This window comes from Leptopilina heterotoma, unplaced genomic scaffold, assembly GCF_015476425.1.
Source record: "Leptopilina heterotoma isolate Lh14 unplaced genomic scaffold, ASM1547642v1 Lhet_120, whole genome shotgun sequence".
Taxonomy (NCBI): Eukaryota; Metazoa; Arthropoda; class Insecta; order Hymenoptera; family Figitidae; genus Leptopilina; species Leptopilina heterotoma.
In genome coordinates, this window is record NW_025110838.1 from 2,702,782 (window position 1) to 2,722,376 (window position 19,595).

At 22.5% G+C, this 19,595-nt stretch overlaps 1 protein-coding gene across 2 annotated transcripts in view; it reads left to right on the top strand.

The window, feature by feature from the left end:
* The window catches only part of LOC122510379 (tachykinin-like peptides receptor 86C), a gene marked incomplete at its 3' end in the record, with an annotated part of 114,050 nt that extends 96,321 nt beyond the window's left edge, over positions 1-17,729 (top strand). Inside the window, 4 exon segments of one of the 2 annotated variants that reach the window (XM_043624995.1) lie at positions 394-528; positions 8,378-8,458; positions 16,016-16,166; positions 17,687-17,729. In XM_043624995.1, coding sequence (XP_043480930.1) covers positions 394-528; positions 8,378-8,458; positions 16,016-16,166; positions 17,687-17,729 — 410 coding nt within the window. 2 annotated transcript variants of the gene reach the window in all.
* Positions 17,730-19,595: the final 1,866 nt, after the last annotated feature.

Here is a 19,595-nt window from a genome sequence, read left to right on the forward strand (position 1 = left end):
TACGGGACAATAATAATAATAATATAATGATAACAGTAATATTATTATTATAACTCCTTATTATGCCTTTTTTATAATAATAAATTACAATAAAAATAATTGTTATTATTATTAGCATTAGTAGGTATTATTCTTTTATTATTATTGGTATTAATATTAATAATATTAAAAGTTGCAAATATATTTATTAATTCTCATATACAGATATTATTTTACTATATTTTATATTTATATTTAAAATTATATACTATTACCATAAAACAGTAATTAAAATAAATAAATAATATTCTGTATTGCATAAATTTATTCCTAAGGATTAAACATTTTTTTTAATTTTTCAAATTTTCGCCAAAAAAAAATATATATCGTTGGATTTGAATTTGAATTTTGCAGATATATGGCGATTATGCGACCTCTTAAACATCACATGTCTCGCAAGAGGACAATATTGGCATTGTTCTCAATCTGGTTCGCTTCAGCCATGTTAGCGATACCTTGCCTTCTATATTCAACTACAAATTCTCGAAGGTAAAATAATATATAACTGTCACGTGCGATATTTTGATTTGCATGTTAATTTAAAAATAGATTACTTTTCCAGATCTTTTATCTATCATATGTGTGCGTGTATTATGTATCGTATAGAGACTTTGTTCTTTTTTTTGCAAAAAACAAAATTTGAAAAAAAATAATGCGAAATTTTTCTACTTTATTTCACTAGATACAATCTTGGCTATACAAGTGTTTTTACAACCGTAGAACATTCCTTACAAACATTCCTTAATACTAAATTTTTGCGCCTACAGAGCGACTTGAAAATTAGGAGTACTCGCATTTGCCTAGACCACCCGTCTAATGGGTTTTCTCGACAGTAGAGAGGGAAACTGTAGAAAACCTCTCCAAGTACAACCGGTTTATCAACTTTCCTGTAAAACCAAAATCAAAAAAGTTATCACACTATTTCCAAAAAAGGTTAAAAAAGTATGATTTCTAGTTTATGAAATTTTTAAACTGGTATCTTTTTGAAATTTTAATAAAATATGTTTTTCTCTTTTAGTCCTTAAATTTTGGGCCAAAACAAACAACTTTTTCTTTAAACACATTCCCGAAGAACAAAAATCAAAAAAGTTATCACACTATTTCCAAAAAAGGACAAAAAATTGTGATTTCTTGTCTTTGAAATTTTTAAACTTTGGTATCTTTTTTAAATTTTAATAAAATATGTTTTTCTTTTTTTGTCCTTAAATTTTGGGCCAAAACAAACAGCTATTCATTTAGACACTTTCCAGTAAAACAAAAATCAAAAAAGTTATTACACTATTTCCAAAAAAGGGCAAAAAGTTGTGATTTCTTGTCTTTGAAATTTTTAAACTTTGGTATCTTTGTCAAATTTCAATAAATTTTTTTTTTTTTTTTGTCCCTAAATTTTGGGCCAAAACAAACAACTTTTCTTTTAGACACTTTCCAGTAAAACAAAAATCAAAAAAGTTATTACACTATTTCCAAAAAAGGACAAAAAGTTGTGATTTCTTGTCTTTGAAAATTTTAAACTTTGGTATCTTTTTCAAATTTTAATAAATTTTTTTTTCTCTTCTTGTCCTTAAATTTTGGGCCAAAACAAACAGCTTTTCCTTTAGACACTTTCCAGTAAGACAAAAATTAAAAAAGTTATCACACTATTTCCAAAAAAGGACAAAAAATTGTGATTTCTTGTCTTTGAAATTTTTAAACTTTGGTATCTTTTTTAAATTTTAATAAAGTATGTTTTTCTCTTTTTGTTCTTAAATTTTGGGCCAAAACAAACAGCTTTTCCTCTAGACACTTTCCTGTAAAACCAAAATCAAAAAAGTTATTACACTATTTCCAAAAAAGGACAAAAAAGTGTGATTTCTTGTCTTTGAAAATTTTAAACTTTGGTATCTTTTTTAAATTTTAATAAAGTATGTTTTTCTCTTTTTGTCCTTAAATTTTGGGCCAAAACAAACAGCTTTTCCTTTAGACACTTTCCAGTAAGACAAAAATTAAAAAAGTTATCACACTATTTCCAAAAAAGGACAAAAAATTGTGATTTCTTGTCTTTGAAATTTTTAAACTTTGGTATCTTTTTTATTAGATTTAATTGTGTGATTCTTTTTTGTTTTTTGCCATTTTTAATTTTTAAAATCTGACTTTAGATACGTAATCAACGACCCCCAAAAACTCCTGAGTAACGAGTTTCAGGGAAATTGAATCTATTCTTAAAAAAGTTGTCAGTCATATTGAATCCGCTATTTTGAATTTTGAAAAACTGACATAAGATTCGTAATCAGCGACCTCAAAAACCCCCAAGCAACGAGTTTCAGGCAAATTAAATCAATTTTTTTAAAGTTGTCCGCCATATTGGATCCACCATTTTGAATCTTGAAAAACTGACATCAGATTCGTGATCAGCGACCCCAAAAACCCCCGAGTAACGAATCATATAGGCAAATTGAACCTATTTTCAAAATATAACTTGACACTTTTCATTTAACCCTCACGGGCTCGAGCCGGGTCCCTCGGACCCGGTGGAAAGTTTTTTTGATCTACTTTTGGTTAAAAAAATATTATTGAAAAATCAACTTCACATTAGGCTTGGGGACGTAAAAACACACATTTTTCATCAATATAAACAATTTTTTATTTATAAAATATTCTGGTAAATTACCTTTTAAGTCGAACATACGTAAGGGCTCAAGCCGGGTCCGAGGGACCCGGGCTATGAAAAAAAATTTAAAAATTTGCAATTTTTATGCAATATTGGATTTATTTATGGTATTTTTATCAACAACTGACATAATAAGTGATAACATATGCTTAATACATCGGTAAATTTAATGGAACAAAAAATACACATTAAAAAATCTTGCTTAATAAGTATGTAGTTCGATTTATTCAAAATGACTCATTAAATTTATTAAACAAATTTTAGTTATATCTTGATTACTTTTCAATATTTAAAATTTTTTATGCAATTATATCATTAAAATTGTATTAAATATGGAAAATATGAAGCACACTTTGCTATTAAATTTTATTTTTTATTGCATTGAAACATCCGGGTCCCTCGGACCCACCTTGTGCGCGCATTTCAAAAATCGAACTCGAGCCTGTGAGGGTTAAGGGTTGTTTTCAGCCCTAGAAGCCACAAACGACTTGATCCAGCAAAACGGCCAGACACGGGTATTTTTTTTTTTTTGTCCTAGTTTCTGAAAATGTTTGATTTTTTTGTGTGTGAAAAATCGTGTCGGACGGTGCACTATACCGGAAAAAATTTTATTATTTGAAAATATTTCAATTCTCATGAGCATTTTTGTCTTTTGCGCTCAAAATGATAAATTTCATAACTCTTAAGTTTATTCGAGTAGGTTGCAGTACAATATTCATTAAAATAAAGGCGTTAATGTTTTACCAAGGTTTAAAAGGATTTACTTTGAAAAGGAGGAAAATATCCAAAGAAGAAACTTAGTAGCAACAGTTATTACTGTGAAAAACTTAAGTCGTATAAGTGAAAATAATGCCAAGGAGGTTTTTTTTCACAAGAAAAAGTGAATAAAATTGCAAATTATCTAATACAATTATTTTTCTTTACATGGAAAATTAAACTCTAAAGATAAAGAAAATGTAGAGATAACAAAATAGAACAAATAAAAGATAAAACTATTCGAATTTTTACATTAAAAGTATTAGAATAAATAAGGAAATAAATAAAGAAATAAATTGAAATAAATAAATTAAATAAATCATTACATAATTTTTTTCCTATCGAAGTACAAAACTTCACTATTGATCTTTGTGTACTACAGACGTTAACACATTCAGAGTAAATAAATTAAATTTAAATAAATTTTTATTTGTTCTATGAAGTGAAAATTTTAAGTGCGTCCAATGAAATATTTATTTAATGCAAGTAAATTGCCTACTTACTAAAGAAGATAAAAATCGATTGATTAAAAATATTAGTTTGGTTTACTTCAAAATTTATTGTAAAGAAAACTAAAAAAGACTAATAAATAAATTAATCAATAATAAATAATAGAAATATAAATAAATAAAGAAATAAAATAAAATAAAGTAATAAAAAAGAATTTAAAAAATAAAAAAAATTACGAAAATAAAGAAAATAAAGAAAATAAAAAAAATAAATAAATAGTCAATGTTAAAGACGTAACTAATAAAAGTAATTATGTGATAATAATTAACGAAGAATGAAACGAATCAATAACAAAAGCAGCGAATAATAAAAACGATAATAATTAACGAACAGTCTCAAACAAATGTATCAATAGTAATGAGTAATAGTAGATAATAAAGAAAATTAATGTAACAATCAACAATCAAATGTTTCTTGCCTTTAAAAAATATATTTTAATAAAAGAATTGAAAATTCTTTTAGAAAAAAATATGAATTATCTATTTATATAAACTGCTTATGCAAAAGTGTATAAATTCCTTCCATGTAGCGAGTGATATAACACATTTTTTTTTAAAGAAAGAAAGTTGAATTGTTAAAAAGTTATGAAAGAGATAAAAAGATTTGATGGACGCACGTACACTGAAAAGCTTTATGCCAAAGGTTGTGTAGAAGATTCTAAATAAATAATATAGTCGTTGAAATATTTAATTATTTCTTTTTCTTCGAAAAATTCTTAATATTTTCTAGATTAAATTCTTTTTTTTTTGTTATTAATAATAAACGTAGGTGAATGATTGAATTCACAATTTTTTCTAATTAGTAAATAACAATTTTGGTTTTCATTATTTTTAAAAAGCTTATTCTGTCACATTCATATTCTGTAGGGGAATGTAGTCAAGGTTGGCCTACTGTCTAGGTAGGCCACTCGCGTTTTTTTGTCAAGTTCACTAGCGCCACCTACGCGCATTTTTGTCGAAGCTTGTCTTAGTGAAACCTAACTTTTTGTTCAATTACATTTTCGGAAAATCGAAAATTGTGTTTTCTGTGACGTCGGTACAAAAAAAGCTCAAAAAAAGTTTTGTGCATAATGTGAAAAACCATTAATAAAAGATAAAAAACAAATTGAATCATCAAGGCAAGTATGCAGAAAATTTGTGGGACTCATGGTTGAAAGGAAAACAAAGTAAAAAATCGAATCCCGAAACGTATTTCTTTATGGTTACAACAATTCGGTAATGTTACTTACTGTCAAGGTCGGCCACTATGTGTTTAAAATGCGCAAAGTTGAGGACGAGCTACTTCATTTGCAAAAACTGCAATTCTGTATAACTCATAATATAATTGATCATCTTATTAATATTTTTATTTAATTTTATTAATATTTTAGTGCAAAACTTTTTTTTATTTATATTTATTTTTTTATATTGTTTATTGTTATTATTTTGTTATTTCATTAAGTTACAAACTGTAAACAATAAAGAATCAATTTTCCGTAACTCCAAACATGTTATTTTATTTTTTAACGATTAATGCCCTTTGAATTTTAAACATGGCCGACCTTGACTGTAATGGCCAACCTGGACTACAAATTTTTTTTTTTTTAAATCTTTATAACTTTTTCATTTTTAAACCTGTCAATTTACTTTGTACAGAAAAAATGTTCCTATTAAACAGGACTTTCCAACCATATACTTCAATTGTCCAAATTCATTTTAAAAAAAAAGTTATAAACAAAAGTCAAAAAGGTGGCCGACCTAGACTATGTTCCCCTACAATTTATTCATATTCTTATTTCTAGGATTTTATTTTTTGAATTCCATGTTTTATTCTGTATATTTTATTTTCTACATATTATTTTTTTTGTTTTTGTATTTTTGTATTTTTTTATATTTCATTTTGAACATTTTATTTCGTAGGTACATTTCAGTTTTTATTTTCGACATCAATTTCTTTTATTGTACGTTTTTTATTATTTATTTTCCATTCTTCATTTTGAAAATTAATAAATAATTTTGAAATAAAACTAATAAGTAAAAGAACTGAGATTTGTGGAAAAAATGTGAGTGTAAATTTTTCATTTATTTGATTTTGCGCAAAGTAATTTGTGAATACTTAAATCCCAGTACTCGACAGTACTGAATTACTGTTGTTTTCAGTTTGTTGGCTTTGAGCCAATAAAACGTTCACTTAGGACTTTATGAGTATTCTCTAGACTTGTTTAGTTTTCTTGTTCCTTGCAAGTCTAATTTATGACAGTCTGAAAAGTCGGAAAATGCAATTTTCTTCATTGAATGTTACAAAATTACAAAGTGAAACTTACATATTTTATTTTTTCTAATAATTTTTCCAGTATTAGTTAAATACTTTAAATTTTCAAAATAGGTTTTCTATCATTACCTATTATAATAATTTTTATTTCTATTAAATATTTATTTATTATTAAATTATTAAGTTTAAATTACAAACACAAAGAATTATTCTGCATTTTTTAAATTAGGAGATAAAAATAAATGCAAAATACGAATTTAAATCTGATATTCAAAAAAAACCAGTAGCGATAAAATAAAAATAAGTAGGGGAAAATTAGCGAATCGTGTTTTTTTATCTCGGGGGTACAAAACTTTTTTACGTTATGTGTTGACGTTAAATAAGAAGTGTCGTTTAAGTTAAAGTAACATTACATCTAAAAAGTTTTCAAGGAGCGAGAAAAAAACATGACACGTCAATTTTTATTCCAAACTTGTTCTTCTGCGGTCTGAAACTTTATTCCATTTTCAACAATACTATTCACTTGTTTTATTCAATATTATTTGAGATTCTAAACTAATTTTACCCCGTATTTCCCAAAAAAAAAAATCTTATTCTATAAATATGTTTACTCTCATCCGTCAAAGTGAAGAGTCGCAAAAAAAATTTTTTTCAACTTTATTATATTTGATGGTAAATACGAATATAAAATATATTATCAAATAAAATACAAAATAAGTAAAATGAAACAAAAAGTATAGTAAAATATAAAATAAAATATGAGAAAACGTAATGTAGAGAATAAAATGAAATATAAAATGAAGCAGAAGTTAAAATAAATTTAAATTTAAAAAGTATCTCAACATTTTTTTTTTAGCAAAAAAAAAAACAAGGATTTGTTGAAAAGTTAGAAATTAAGTGAATTCTTTAAATTCATGTTTGCGTCACGTTTTTCAGTTTGTGAAACAAGGAAATTTCATGCTGTGGATTTTGCAATAGAATTAGTTGGAATTAGTACGTGAATGCTCAACAAGCTTTAATGTAATTAGTACACACATTGATAGAATTTAATCCTGTATCACTTTCAGGTACATTGTATTTTTTCCGCAAAAAAAGTTATATACTATAAAATAGTAAAATATAATTTATTTATTTATTTATTAAAACAGAAATTATTCAATAATTCTCGCATAGTTTCACAAATATTAATTTTTTTTTTCATAATTATTATTTTCGTTTTATTATAATTTATAATTAATCATATTACCTATACTTTAGGGTATATTGTTATTTTTTATTTTCCTATGTCTGACTAACACTGACCTAAACTACTTAAATTACTTTCTTAAAGGGGTTTTCAATTTCTCTGTAATAAATGTAACCTTCTGTCAAGATTATAATCACAAAAATAAAACTAAACAATAAAAAACGACAGAAGGAAATCAAGTAGTAAAAATCATTTTCAGTCAGACCAACAATGTTTGTAGTTTTAATTAGTAAAAAAAATAATTTTTAGTGATTTTATGCTTTCTTTTTAAGAAAATATTTTAGAATAAAACAATCATTTTGCTATACCTGACTAAAACTAAATTATACTACTTGATTTAATTTCGTTACCTATTAATTCGATAGTAGTAAAAAATAATTTTTTTACTAATTAAAACTACAAAAAATTTTGATCTGACTGAAAATGAATTTTACTACTTGATTTTCTTTTGTCGTTTTTTTTATTGTTTAGTAGTAAAATCGATTAACGTCAAATGTCTCACTAAATCATTTTCATTTTGTCGGTGGTTCTTACTACTAACGAAATAATAAAATGTCTCAATAAATTAGTTTAATTTTGTTGTTAGTAGTGATAGACCTTTTTAGTCAGACCTATTAAAATTATAAAAATTCCTAGTCTGACTAGAAATTATGTTTATTACTTGATTTCCTTTTTACTTATTGCAAAAAAAAATTCGATTACGTCTAACTATTGCTTTAAATTCTTTTAATTTTAGTGGTAGTAGTAGTAAAAAACGTTTTTAGTCAGACCTGTTAAAATCATAAAAATTTTGTCTGGTAAGTCTGACCAGTACCGACCTGAACTACTTAAATTACTGTTTCTTGAATGATTTCCAATTTTTCAGTATTGGAAAGCACATTTTTGTCAATATTAAAATTATGAAACAAAATTTCATTTTTGTGTTACAGATATAATAGCGGAAATACTAGAATCGTCTGTTATATGCAATGGCCTGATGGAAGTTATCCAAACAGTAAAACCGAATACATGTAAGTCATATTCAACCAATTTCCTTAATCCAATTAATATTAAACAGGCATAAAAATAACTGAATTCTTTTATATATTTAAATATTTAAAAAAAATTTATACTTAAATACTAAGTATTGCGACATGTTTAAAATTCAATTCTTAAATATTGAATAATCAAATATTCAATAATTCTTAATTATTAAAAATTCATAATACTCAATATTAATTTATCGGATATTTGATATAAATATTAAATATTAAAATTCATTTAAATTTTGTAGGAATTAAAAAAAAAACCAAAAGAAATAACAATCATTAATTATAAAATATTTGTAAAAATTAATGAGATTGATTTTTATCTCGAGAGCCACTCTTTTCCGTGTGTGTCGAGTCATTTTTTTTTTTTTTTTTTGCCGCAAGCTTATTAATATTTCACACCATGCGTCAGAGTAATAAGATCTCTGCTGTAGAGATGGGGTAGGAAATATTAAGCGAAAAATAAATTGAATCTGTGTGGTCAAGTGAAAAGAGGAAGGAGATTAACACACGTACTCTATTATGAGAATGACGTGTTCTTGCGCAACGTTTACTCGCAAGGGAACAATTAAAATACATATTAATCTAATTATAGAAGCCCCTTTACAATTTGACTTTTTGTTTCAATTTCTTGAGAAATTTCATTAAAATGAATCAGCTCAAAAATCGCATATTTTTTTTTTATAAATAAACAAGAAATTTTTCTCACTTTTGAATTTTGTAGTTGAATTCGAAAACTCGTTTAATTATAAATTTCAATTTATTGATAAAAATAATAAATAATAAAAAAAATAAATAATAATTTTACTAAATTATTGAATTAAATTTAACTCTAACTATTTTTATAATTCAGAAATAAAATTATTAAAAAAATACTATTATTGTAAAAAAAACTTAAAAATATTCTCCAAACGAATTTAATTATTTACAATAAAATCTCATAAAATGGTTTAGAAGAATTTAATTTCTTATCTGATCTTTAATTTTAATAAAATTCAATAATAAAATTATTAATTAAAATTATTGACAAAACTCGATTATTTTTAAAACTTGAAAGAAATTTATCATAAAATTGAATTTAAAAGAAAAAATTATTAAGAAAGTTAAGAAACAAAAAAAATTTTTTATTATTAAAAGTAAAGATTAGATATTTTTTGTACGAGAAAAATGATTGACAAATTAACATTTCGTGAATGAATTGTAACGAAACATGCTATTAAATCGCAGTGAATCAAAATTGAGATTTCGTAGTTTTATCCATCAGGAAAAAGCAAATATTTTTTCTCTGTCAAGTTTTCTTTTCTCATCAATCCTTTGGTTGAGACTGGTTCCTTCCTTCTCTCTGTTCCTATACCTTCATGTACTCAGGTCCTCCTTTTCCGCCTCTTTCTCGTTTGTTCTTCGTTCTCAATAAACCCTTTTACACGATTCAGCTTGCGTCATCATTTGCCACAACAGCGAAATAAAACAGAAATAATTATCCTCGCTACAAAAATTTTTTATGACAGAATTTACTTCCTTTACAGTATTGTAAATAATTCAATATACTCGATTTTCTTTTATTTTTTTTTAATCAATTATTTAAAGTTTTATCTATGAAAGAGAATATCTTTCATTTCTATCTTCTTTGGATTTCTATTAATTTTTAATTTTTTTTAAAATAAGTTTTAGTGAAACTTTGTAAAATTTGTTCAGTAACATTCACAGTGTAATTTATAGTAAAACTTACAAGACAATTTTCAGTAATATTTTTAGTAAAGTTTACAAGACAGTTTTTAGAAACATTTATAGCAAAGTTTCCAAAATGCTCAAAGCAACATTTAGAGTGAAATTGACGAAAAACCTAATGAGAAATTTACGAGACCATTTGCAAAGAATTTTATCAAAATATTTAAAAACAATTTAATTTCTTCAAATAACTTTATTATTTATAAAAATAATTAAATTCTTGAGAAAAATTTTATAAAAAATTTTGAAAATCCTTATTAAATTCTTTTTAATATTTTGAAAATAATTTCATTCGTTCAAAGAAGTTTATTATTTATAAAAATAATTGAATTCTTGAGAAGAATTTTATAAAAAAATTTGAAAAACCTAATTAAATTCTTTTTTAGAATTTGAAAATAATTTCAATTCCTTCAAAGAATTTTATTATTTATAAAAATAATTTAATTCTTGAATTTTTGTGAAAAATTTTGAAAATCCTAATTAAATTCTTTTTAATACCTATTTTCCTTGAATTTTTTTATAAATAATGAAATTCTTTTATTAACTAATAGAAAATTTTCCAAGTAGTTGTATTTTATGAAAAATTTTTTTCAAGTTTTTAAAATAATCGTGTTTGTTAGTAGGTAGTAATTAAATTTTAATTAATTATGATTAATTTAATCATTGAATTACTGAATTTTATTAAAATTTTTAGAAAATAATTAAATTCTTTCAAAATTTTATTACAATTGTTTTCAATAATGTAATTCATTCACAGACTTCTGTTAAAATATTGAGAATAATTGAATTCTTTCGAAAATTTTCTTTAATTTTTTTAATATAATCAATTTTATTAAGAATAGTAATTAATAATTTTACTAAATTTTATCAGAGTTTTTAAAAATAATTAAATTATTTTTATGAATTTCTTTTTTTTAAATAATGCAGTTTTTTAAAAATAATTTTGATTGAAATTTAATAAAGTAATTAAATTTCGCGAAGAATTTTTTCCATCTCTTTAAAATATATAGAATTGTCTCTGTTATAATTATAATTAAAAATTTTGATTATTGATTTTCATTATAATTGTATTGTGAAAATAATTAAATGCCCGAGAAAAATTTTATTATTTATAAAAATAATTGAATTCTTGCTAAGAATTTTACCAAAATTATAAAAATAAGTGAATTGTTTCGAGAAATTTTATTAAAAAATTAAAAAAGTAATTAAATCCTTTCGTTAAATTTTATTTGAATTGTATTGAAAATAATTGGATTTTTGCAAAAATTTTACCTATTATTTATAAAAATAATTGAATTCTTGAGAAGAATTTAATAAAAATTTTTGAAAATCCTAATTCAATTCTTTTTAATAGTTTCTTTGAATTATTTTTAAAATAATGAAATTCCTTTAATAACTAATAGAAAATTTTGAAAGTAGTTGTATTTTATGGAAAATTTCTTTCAATTTTTTTTAAAATAATCGTGTTTGTTAGTAGTAATTAAAATTAATCATTTAATTACAGAATTTTATTAAAATTTTTAGAGAATGATTAAAGTCTTCTCAAAATTTTATTACAATTTTTTTAAATAATTTAATTTATTCACAGACTTTTATTAAAATATTGAGAATAATTGAATTCTTTCGAAAATTTTCTTTAATTTTTTTAATATAATCAATTTTGTTAAGAATAGTAATTAATAATTTTACTGAATTTTATTAGGAGTTTTTTGAAAATAATTTTAATTGAAATTTAAGAAAGTAATTAAATTTTGCGATGAATTTTTTTCATCTCTTTTAAATATATATATATATATATAATATTATATATATATATATATATATATATATATATATATATATATATATATATATATATATATATATAACTGTCTCTGTTATAATTATAATTAAAAATCTTGATTATTGATTTTTATTAAAATTAAATTGTTAAAATAATTGAATGTCAGAGAAAAATTTTATTATTTATAAAAATGATTAAATTCTTGCGAAGAATTTTATTAACATTTTTGTAAATAATAAATAATGCTAATTAATTATGTATTTAATAAGTGAATTTTCGAAATTTTTAAGCTGAAATTATTAAAATATTTATATATGAAAACAAAAAAATTTCGTATTGCATTATTATTTGGCAAAAATATTTATAATAAAATAAATTGAGCATGAAGTTCGGAGCGTAAAATTTAATAAATAGTCTTTCTCATTAGTAACGTGAATATAATTACAAAAAAGAATGAATTAAAACATATAATTGAATAATAAAGAATAAATATTTGAATGTATAAAAAAGTCAGTCCCTCATATTTTTTAACCAACAAAGGAATTAATTTTTCAAAGCAAATGAAATAAGTATGTGAGTTGGAATTTTCGAATAATAGAATTTTCTATAATGTTATAAAACTTTTGTTGTTTTGAATGTTACGTTTAGCATATATATATATACACACAGATACACATAAATATGTTCCTCACACAAAATAAAAAAGGTTAAAAGTAACCGGAAAAAGTTTGCGTTTCAATTCTCTTGACTTGCTATGCTATAAACTATATTGTTCCATTAGTGATAAATTATGACATTACATAAGAACTGCATTATTTACGCGAGTCACATTGAAACTCTTTTCCTTTTGTGTATATAAAAAATAACGCCAAGCATACATTTTATTTTTTTTTCCTTCTCTCTTTTTTTTTGAATAAAAAATAAAGATCCCGAGAAAAAAGTGTTGAAAGGAAATAAGGCGAGTGTGTGTGAGAGTGTTTTAAAGTAAACATTCATATATTTTCTCGAATAGGAAATTAACGATGATTTAAAACGAAGAGTTTAAATTTTTTTTATGAATTGAACAAAAGCTATTATTATGATAGATGGAAATTTTTTTTAATATAGACATGCCAATGATAGGAGTTCTGTTAAAAAGTTAAAATGTATAAGGAGTTTATTTGAATTTTATTAAAAGGTTCTTTTTATAATCAACTATTAAGCAGCTCGTTATTTTTCCAACTGCATAATGACTTGAAAGCAATGTTTAATAAATAGTTTTCTCATTAAAGGAAAAAGGAGAAGTTCTTCTTTTCATTTTTTTTATTCTGCTGTCTTGCATTCAGAAACGTGAGGAGTTGTGTTTCCTTTTTCTTTGTTAAAGAAAAAAATTCCCATACAGAAAATATTAATTCATTAATTTTTAATTTTATTATTTATTATTTAAATATTATTTCTTTAATAATTAATTTTTTAAATATTTGTTAAAAATTAATTAATTAATTAATTAATATATATTAAAAATTATTAATTATTATAAAAAATTTACAATTTCTAAATATTGAAACATGATACATAATAATATTTACTTGTTATTTTGTAAGAAGAAAATAGTATATTAAGCAACAAGAGGATAAAGGCAGCCATTTGTTTACGGTGATTTTTGTGACACGAGTGGAGGTCGAGGGCGCCCCGAGACTCGGAGTGATCGATTTCTTCATGCTTTATATTAATTAAAAATGACAAATTAATAGAATCATTATTTTATATTATAAGAATATTGTACTTCTTCAAAATTATTTGCATCATTTCAATTCAATTATGATTTTTAAAAATTTTACACTAAAATTTTTCTGTAAATCAATTAATTTTCGAAAAAGTTTTCCAACAATTTTCAAAATCCATTTATTTACAATATTCAATTTTACAAACTTCAATTATTCGTAAATTCTGCAATTAAAATATATGTTAGAAAATAAAAACTTCAAATAACAAAAAGAATTCAATTTTTTTTCAAAAATATTAATTTCAAAATTCAATTATTTCTAAAAATTCACACTATATTGCTTTTAATATTCAATTATTACATCCACAGTTTTAACTGAAATTGATTTTTAAATCAATTTTTATTAGAAAATTCTACTAGAATTCAATTATTTAAATACAAAAATAAATGATTTATTGAACAATTGAATGTTTCGTGAAATTCAATTTTCATAAAGAATTGTATTAACATATTTTTTAATAATTAAATTCTTTCGACAATTTTCAATAAAATTTTTAAGAATAATTACATTCTCCGAGAAATTTGATTAAAATTGTAATTAAAAATAATTAAAATTCTGCATTGAGTTATATTATTTATAAAAATAATTGAATTCCTAAGAAGAATTTTATTATTTTTGAATATAATTAAATTTCTGCGAAGGCGTTTATTACTCTTGAAAAAAATTGAATTTCTGCAATAATTTGTAATTTCTTAAAAATTAAATTTTTATTAGTTTTAAATAAAATTTTTCTATAAATCCATTATTTTTAATAAATTTTGCAAAAATTCTTTGACAATTTTCAAATTTAATTATTGTTTTTAACTGAAATTCATTTCTAAATTAATTTTTATTAGAAAATTCGACTAGAATTCAATTATTTAAACACAAAAAAATAATTTATTGAATATTTGAATGTTTTCAATTATTTAATAAATATTTTATTTTATTTAAATAATCGAATTCTCCGTAGATTTGAAAATTATCAAAGAATTTTTGCAAAAAATTATTAAGAATAATTGCTGATAATTGAATTCCTTACAAGATTTTAATACGATTTTTGAAAATAATTACATTTTTCGAACCTGGAATTTACTTAAAATTGTATTGAAAATAATTGAAATCCAGCAAAGAATTTGATTATTTAGGAGAATAATTGAAATCTTGCAAACGAAATTTATTAATTTTTTCTAAATAATTGAAATTCTGTAAAGAATTTTATTATTTATGAAAATAATTGAAATTCAGTAAAGAATTTTAATATTTATAAAAATAATTGAAATTCTGTAAAGAATTTTTATTATTTATAAAAATAATTGAAATTCTGTAAAGAATTTTATCATTTATGAAAATAATTGAATTCTGTAAAGAATTTTATTAAAATAGTAAATTTTAAAAATGTTTGAATTTCAGCGAAGAATTTAATTGATTTTTTTAAATGTACTTGAATTCTTGCAAATTATTCTTCAAAATAATTATACTTTACGAGGAATTTATTAAAATTTTATTAAAAATAATTAAATGTTTTCGTAGAATTATATTAAAATGTTTTTAAACAATTGTATTCTTTTGGAAATTTTATTAATATAATAGATTTTAAAAATAATTAAATAGAAACAATTTTTTTGAAAGTAATTGAAATTTTACCAAGAATTTTATTACTTTTTAAAATAATTGAATTTCGGATAAGAATTTTATTATTTATATAAAGATAATTAAGATTTTGACGAAAATTTTTAAAAAATTTTGAACATAATTGAATTTCTGCGAAGAATTATTTATTATTTATTTATTATTATTATTTATTTTATTTCATGAAATTTATATTCTTTCTAATTAAAAATCACTAAAATTTAGTAGAATTCATGTAGAAATTCTATAGAATCATTCTAGTGAAATTCTGTAGAATATTTACTAGAATTCATATATAGAATGATTCTAGTGAAATTCTATAGAACTTTTTCAGCTGGGTAATGAAATTAAATGTAAATTAAATTAAAAATTCTAAAAAAATGGAAAATTGAAAAAGATGATAAATTTTAATTACATGTGACATTATAAATATTAAATACAACATAGTTTATTAATAATTATTTGATTTCTATTATTGTTTCAAGGATATTTACATAATTTATCAAAAATACATAATATTATATTGTTTACGTATATTCGATTGCTAATGGGATTGCGATAATAATTTATGAGCTATTATATGATTTTTGATTAAAGGAGATGATTCGATTTGTACACCTATCAATTGATAAACTGGTTTCCTCCTTTCAGATACAATTTAGTATTTCTCGGAGTAACATACCTTATCCCTATGATGGTAATGGCGGTATGTTACACTTTGATGGGCCGTAAATTGTGGGGCTCAAAATCGATAGGTGAGCATACGCAGTATCAAAAAGAATCGATGAAGTCAAAAAGAAAGGTGAGCACCGTGAAAAATGACTTCTTTAAAAGCTTTCCATTGTGATCATAAAATCAATGTAAATATACCTTTAGAAGTTTCTTTCTGTTCTCTCTTTTTTTTATAGTTCTTTTGTTAAAAAAAAAAATTTTAAAAGCAACTCAGATTCATGAAGCAAAAAAAAAAATACAAAAAGTGCTTTGAAATTCTATATAATTTAATAAAAAAGAATTCAAAAGTAATTTAAAAGTTTAAATAATCTTATGTTTTACAAAAGAACTTCAATCACCCAAAACCGTTAGTCTGACTAAAAATGATTTTTACTACTTGATTTTCTTTTTTTAGTTAATATTTAATTCAATATTTATATATTTATATTTATTAATATGTATTTAATTAGTAGAAAAATCTTTTTCCGTCAGACGTATCACCAGAGTACTTTAATTTTGTTAGTAGTAGTAAAAAGCGTTTTTAGTCAATTAAAATCACCAAAAATCGTTAGTCTGACTAAAAATAATTTTTATTACTTGTATTGTTTTTTACTTAGTATTTCGTTAGTTGTAAAATCGATTTCTGTCAGGTATCTCACTAAATGACTTTAATTTTACAGTAGTAGTAAAAAACCTTGTTAGTCAGACGTAAAAATCGTTTGTCTGACTAAAACTGAATTTTACTACTTAATTTACGTTTTTTACTGATTATTCTGTTAAAAAAAATAAATTTCCTTGAATCGTTGCCTTCAATTATTTTAATTTTGTCAGTAGTAGTAAAAAAATACGTTTAGTCAGACCTATGAAAATGATAAAAATCACAAGTCTGACTAAAAATGATTTTTACTACTTGTTTTTCTTTCTTTACTTAATATTTTATTAGTAGTACAATCGTTATCCGTCAGACGTATCATTATTGTACTTAAACTTTGTTAGCAAAAAACCGTTAGTAAAAACCGTTTTTAGTCAGACATATTAAAATCATAAAAATCGTTCGTCTCACTTAAAATGATTTCTACTTTAAATTATTTTAATTTTGTCAGTAGTAGTAAAAAATACATTTAGTGAATTCTATTAAAAAAAAATAAAAACCGTTTGTCTGACTAAAAATGATTAAATTAAAAAATGATACTACTTGATTTCCTATCGTAATTTAATATTTCACTAGTAGTAAAATCGTTTTCCGTCAGACGTGTCACTTCATTACATTATAATTTTGTTAATAGTTGTAATTTAAATAATTTCAAGTTTTACATAAAAACAAAAAATTCTCCAAGAAAATAGAATAAAAATTTACAAAAAATTTACTAAATGAGCACGATATTATTTTTTAAAACTAAATGAAACAATTTTGCAGGCAAATTTTTTTTTATTATACTTGAAGGAAATTAAAGAAATTTTCCTTTTATTTCCAAGAGCACCTGAACCAACTTAATAGGATTATCCACTATTTCTTGTGTATTTTAATTTTATGAAAGAATTAAATTTTTTAATTTAAAAAAATTGCGAAAGAGCTTGTAAAATCAGAATATGTTTTTCTTTTAATTTCAGGTTGTTAAAATGTTTATCATCGTTGTGACGATATTTGCCGTGTGTGCTGGCTACCGTATCATGGATTTTATTTTCGCATATCATCATGTCGATTCGCAGAGACGAGTTACGCTTCAACACGTTTTTTTAAGCTTTTACTGGCTCGCCATGTCAAATGCGATGGTGAATCCTATAATCTATATTGGATGAACACAAGGTAAGATATAGAGAACATTATCCATTTTTTTTTTTAAGAATCTTTAAATTTTATTACCTATAAATATTTTTTATTATTATGATTTTTTTTTTTTAATTATAATTAAATTTACCAAATTCTTTTCGTTTCGCAACAAAATGATAATTTAAAATTTTAATTTTCAAGTTTTTTTTAAAAAAACCATTTTTTGAAAAAAGTTTTCTTTCGTTTAAGAAAAAAGGAAATAAAATAATATTTTAAAAGGAAAGAAATTCTTTTACAAACAATTTTTCTCTTCTTTGTCAAAAATTTCTTTTTGATTCTTAGGAATGATAAAGACTCTACTTAACTTACCTATCCAAAAGTATTGCTTTTCTAATAAATTTTGAGAATTTATATTACTTTGAAAATAGTTATTTTTATATTTTATAAATATTTTTTATATATTTTTATATTTATTATTTTGAACGATAAATGATTAATTATTTATTAAACGTTTTTCTCGAGTGTCGATTTCATTCGTACGATTATTGTAAGTGGAAGTGAATAACGATTTCATTCAACATACTCTCCTTTCATTCAACTCCCTTTTCCATTAATAATTAGCTTTCCAGGCAGCCAGTCATAAACTATTAGTTCAGAATTGACTCTGGAGCTATTACAGAAAATACGAAATTTTTTAGAAGAGAAGTAAAATTAAAAAAAAATTACAAACAGTGATTTTTTTAAACAAAAATAAAAATTAGGTAGTGATTTTCATTTATTTATTATATATTTATTTACAACATTTTTAATGTAAAATCAAAAATAATAATAAATAGTAAAATAAAAATCAAGAATAAGAATAAATAATAAATAAATAATAAAAAAATAATAATAAATAATAAAATAGAAGTAAAAAATAATAAAATAAAAACTAAAATAAGAATAAAGAATTAAATAAAAATCATAAAAAACAAAATTCGAAACTAAATTCATTAATGTTTAATAACATTGTAATTGTTTGTAATTTATGAAAATGTAACTTTGCTCTTTTATGAAAGAAAATCTAAAAGAATCTACTAAGAAATGATGATAAAATATTCGCTTAAAAATTCTAAAGAGAAATTTCTAAAAGAAATATTAAATGAGAAAAATTTAATTGTTCATCTTTTGAGATAATATGGCAGAAAATATACAAGATTGCATTTTTTATTAATGTTATATTCGTGGTATTCACTTTATTCTGTTCTTGATTATCTTTGATTAAAGTTTTACATTGTGAAAAGTTAAAAGAAAAATTCTATTTGCGGAAGAAACAAACATATTTTTTTTAAACAAGGAAGCGGAATAATTAATTAAAAGAAATCTTCTTTTAAATTTTCCACACCATAAATATTCATTTTATGCTACGATTTTCAAATTTTTAAAGCCATATTCACATAAGGGAATTATAAAATGTCACTGCTTGTGAAATTATTACGTTTCTTCGTATTTTTGAATTCTATTTGAATACTAATTCAGTATATATACACGGTGTGCACTAAATTTTCCGAATACCAACAACTTTTTACGATTTTTCCCTTAAGTGTGAAAAAAGATGTCAATGTTTTTTAAATTAAGAATTTAGTCGAAAGAAAATATTTATTTTAACTCTATTTTTTTACAGTTGTAACGTCCTAGCTTTTAAAAATTTTAATTGTGCAAATTTTAACTTGATAGTAGTAGTAAAAGATATTTTTAGTCAGACACATT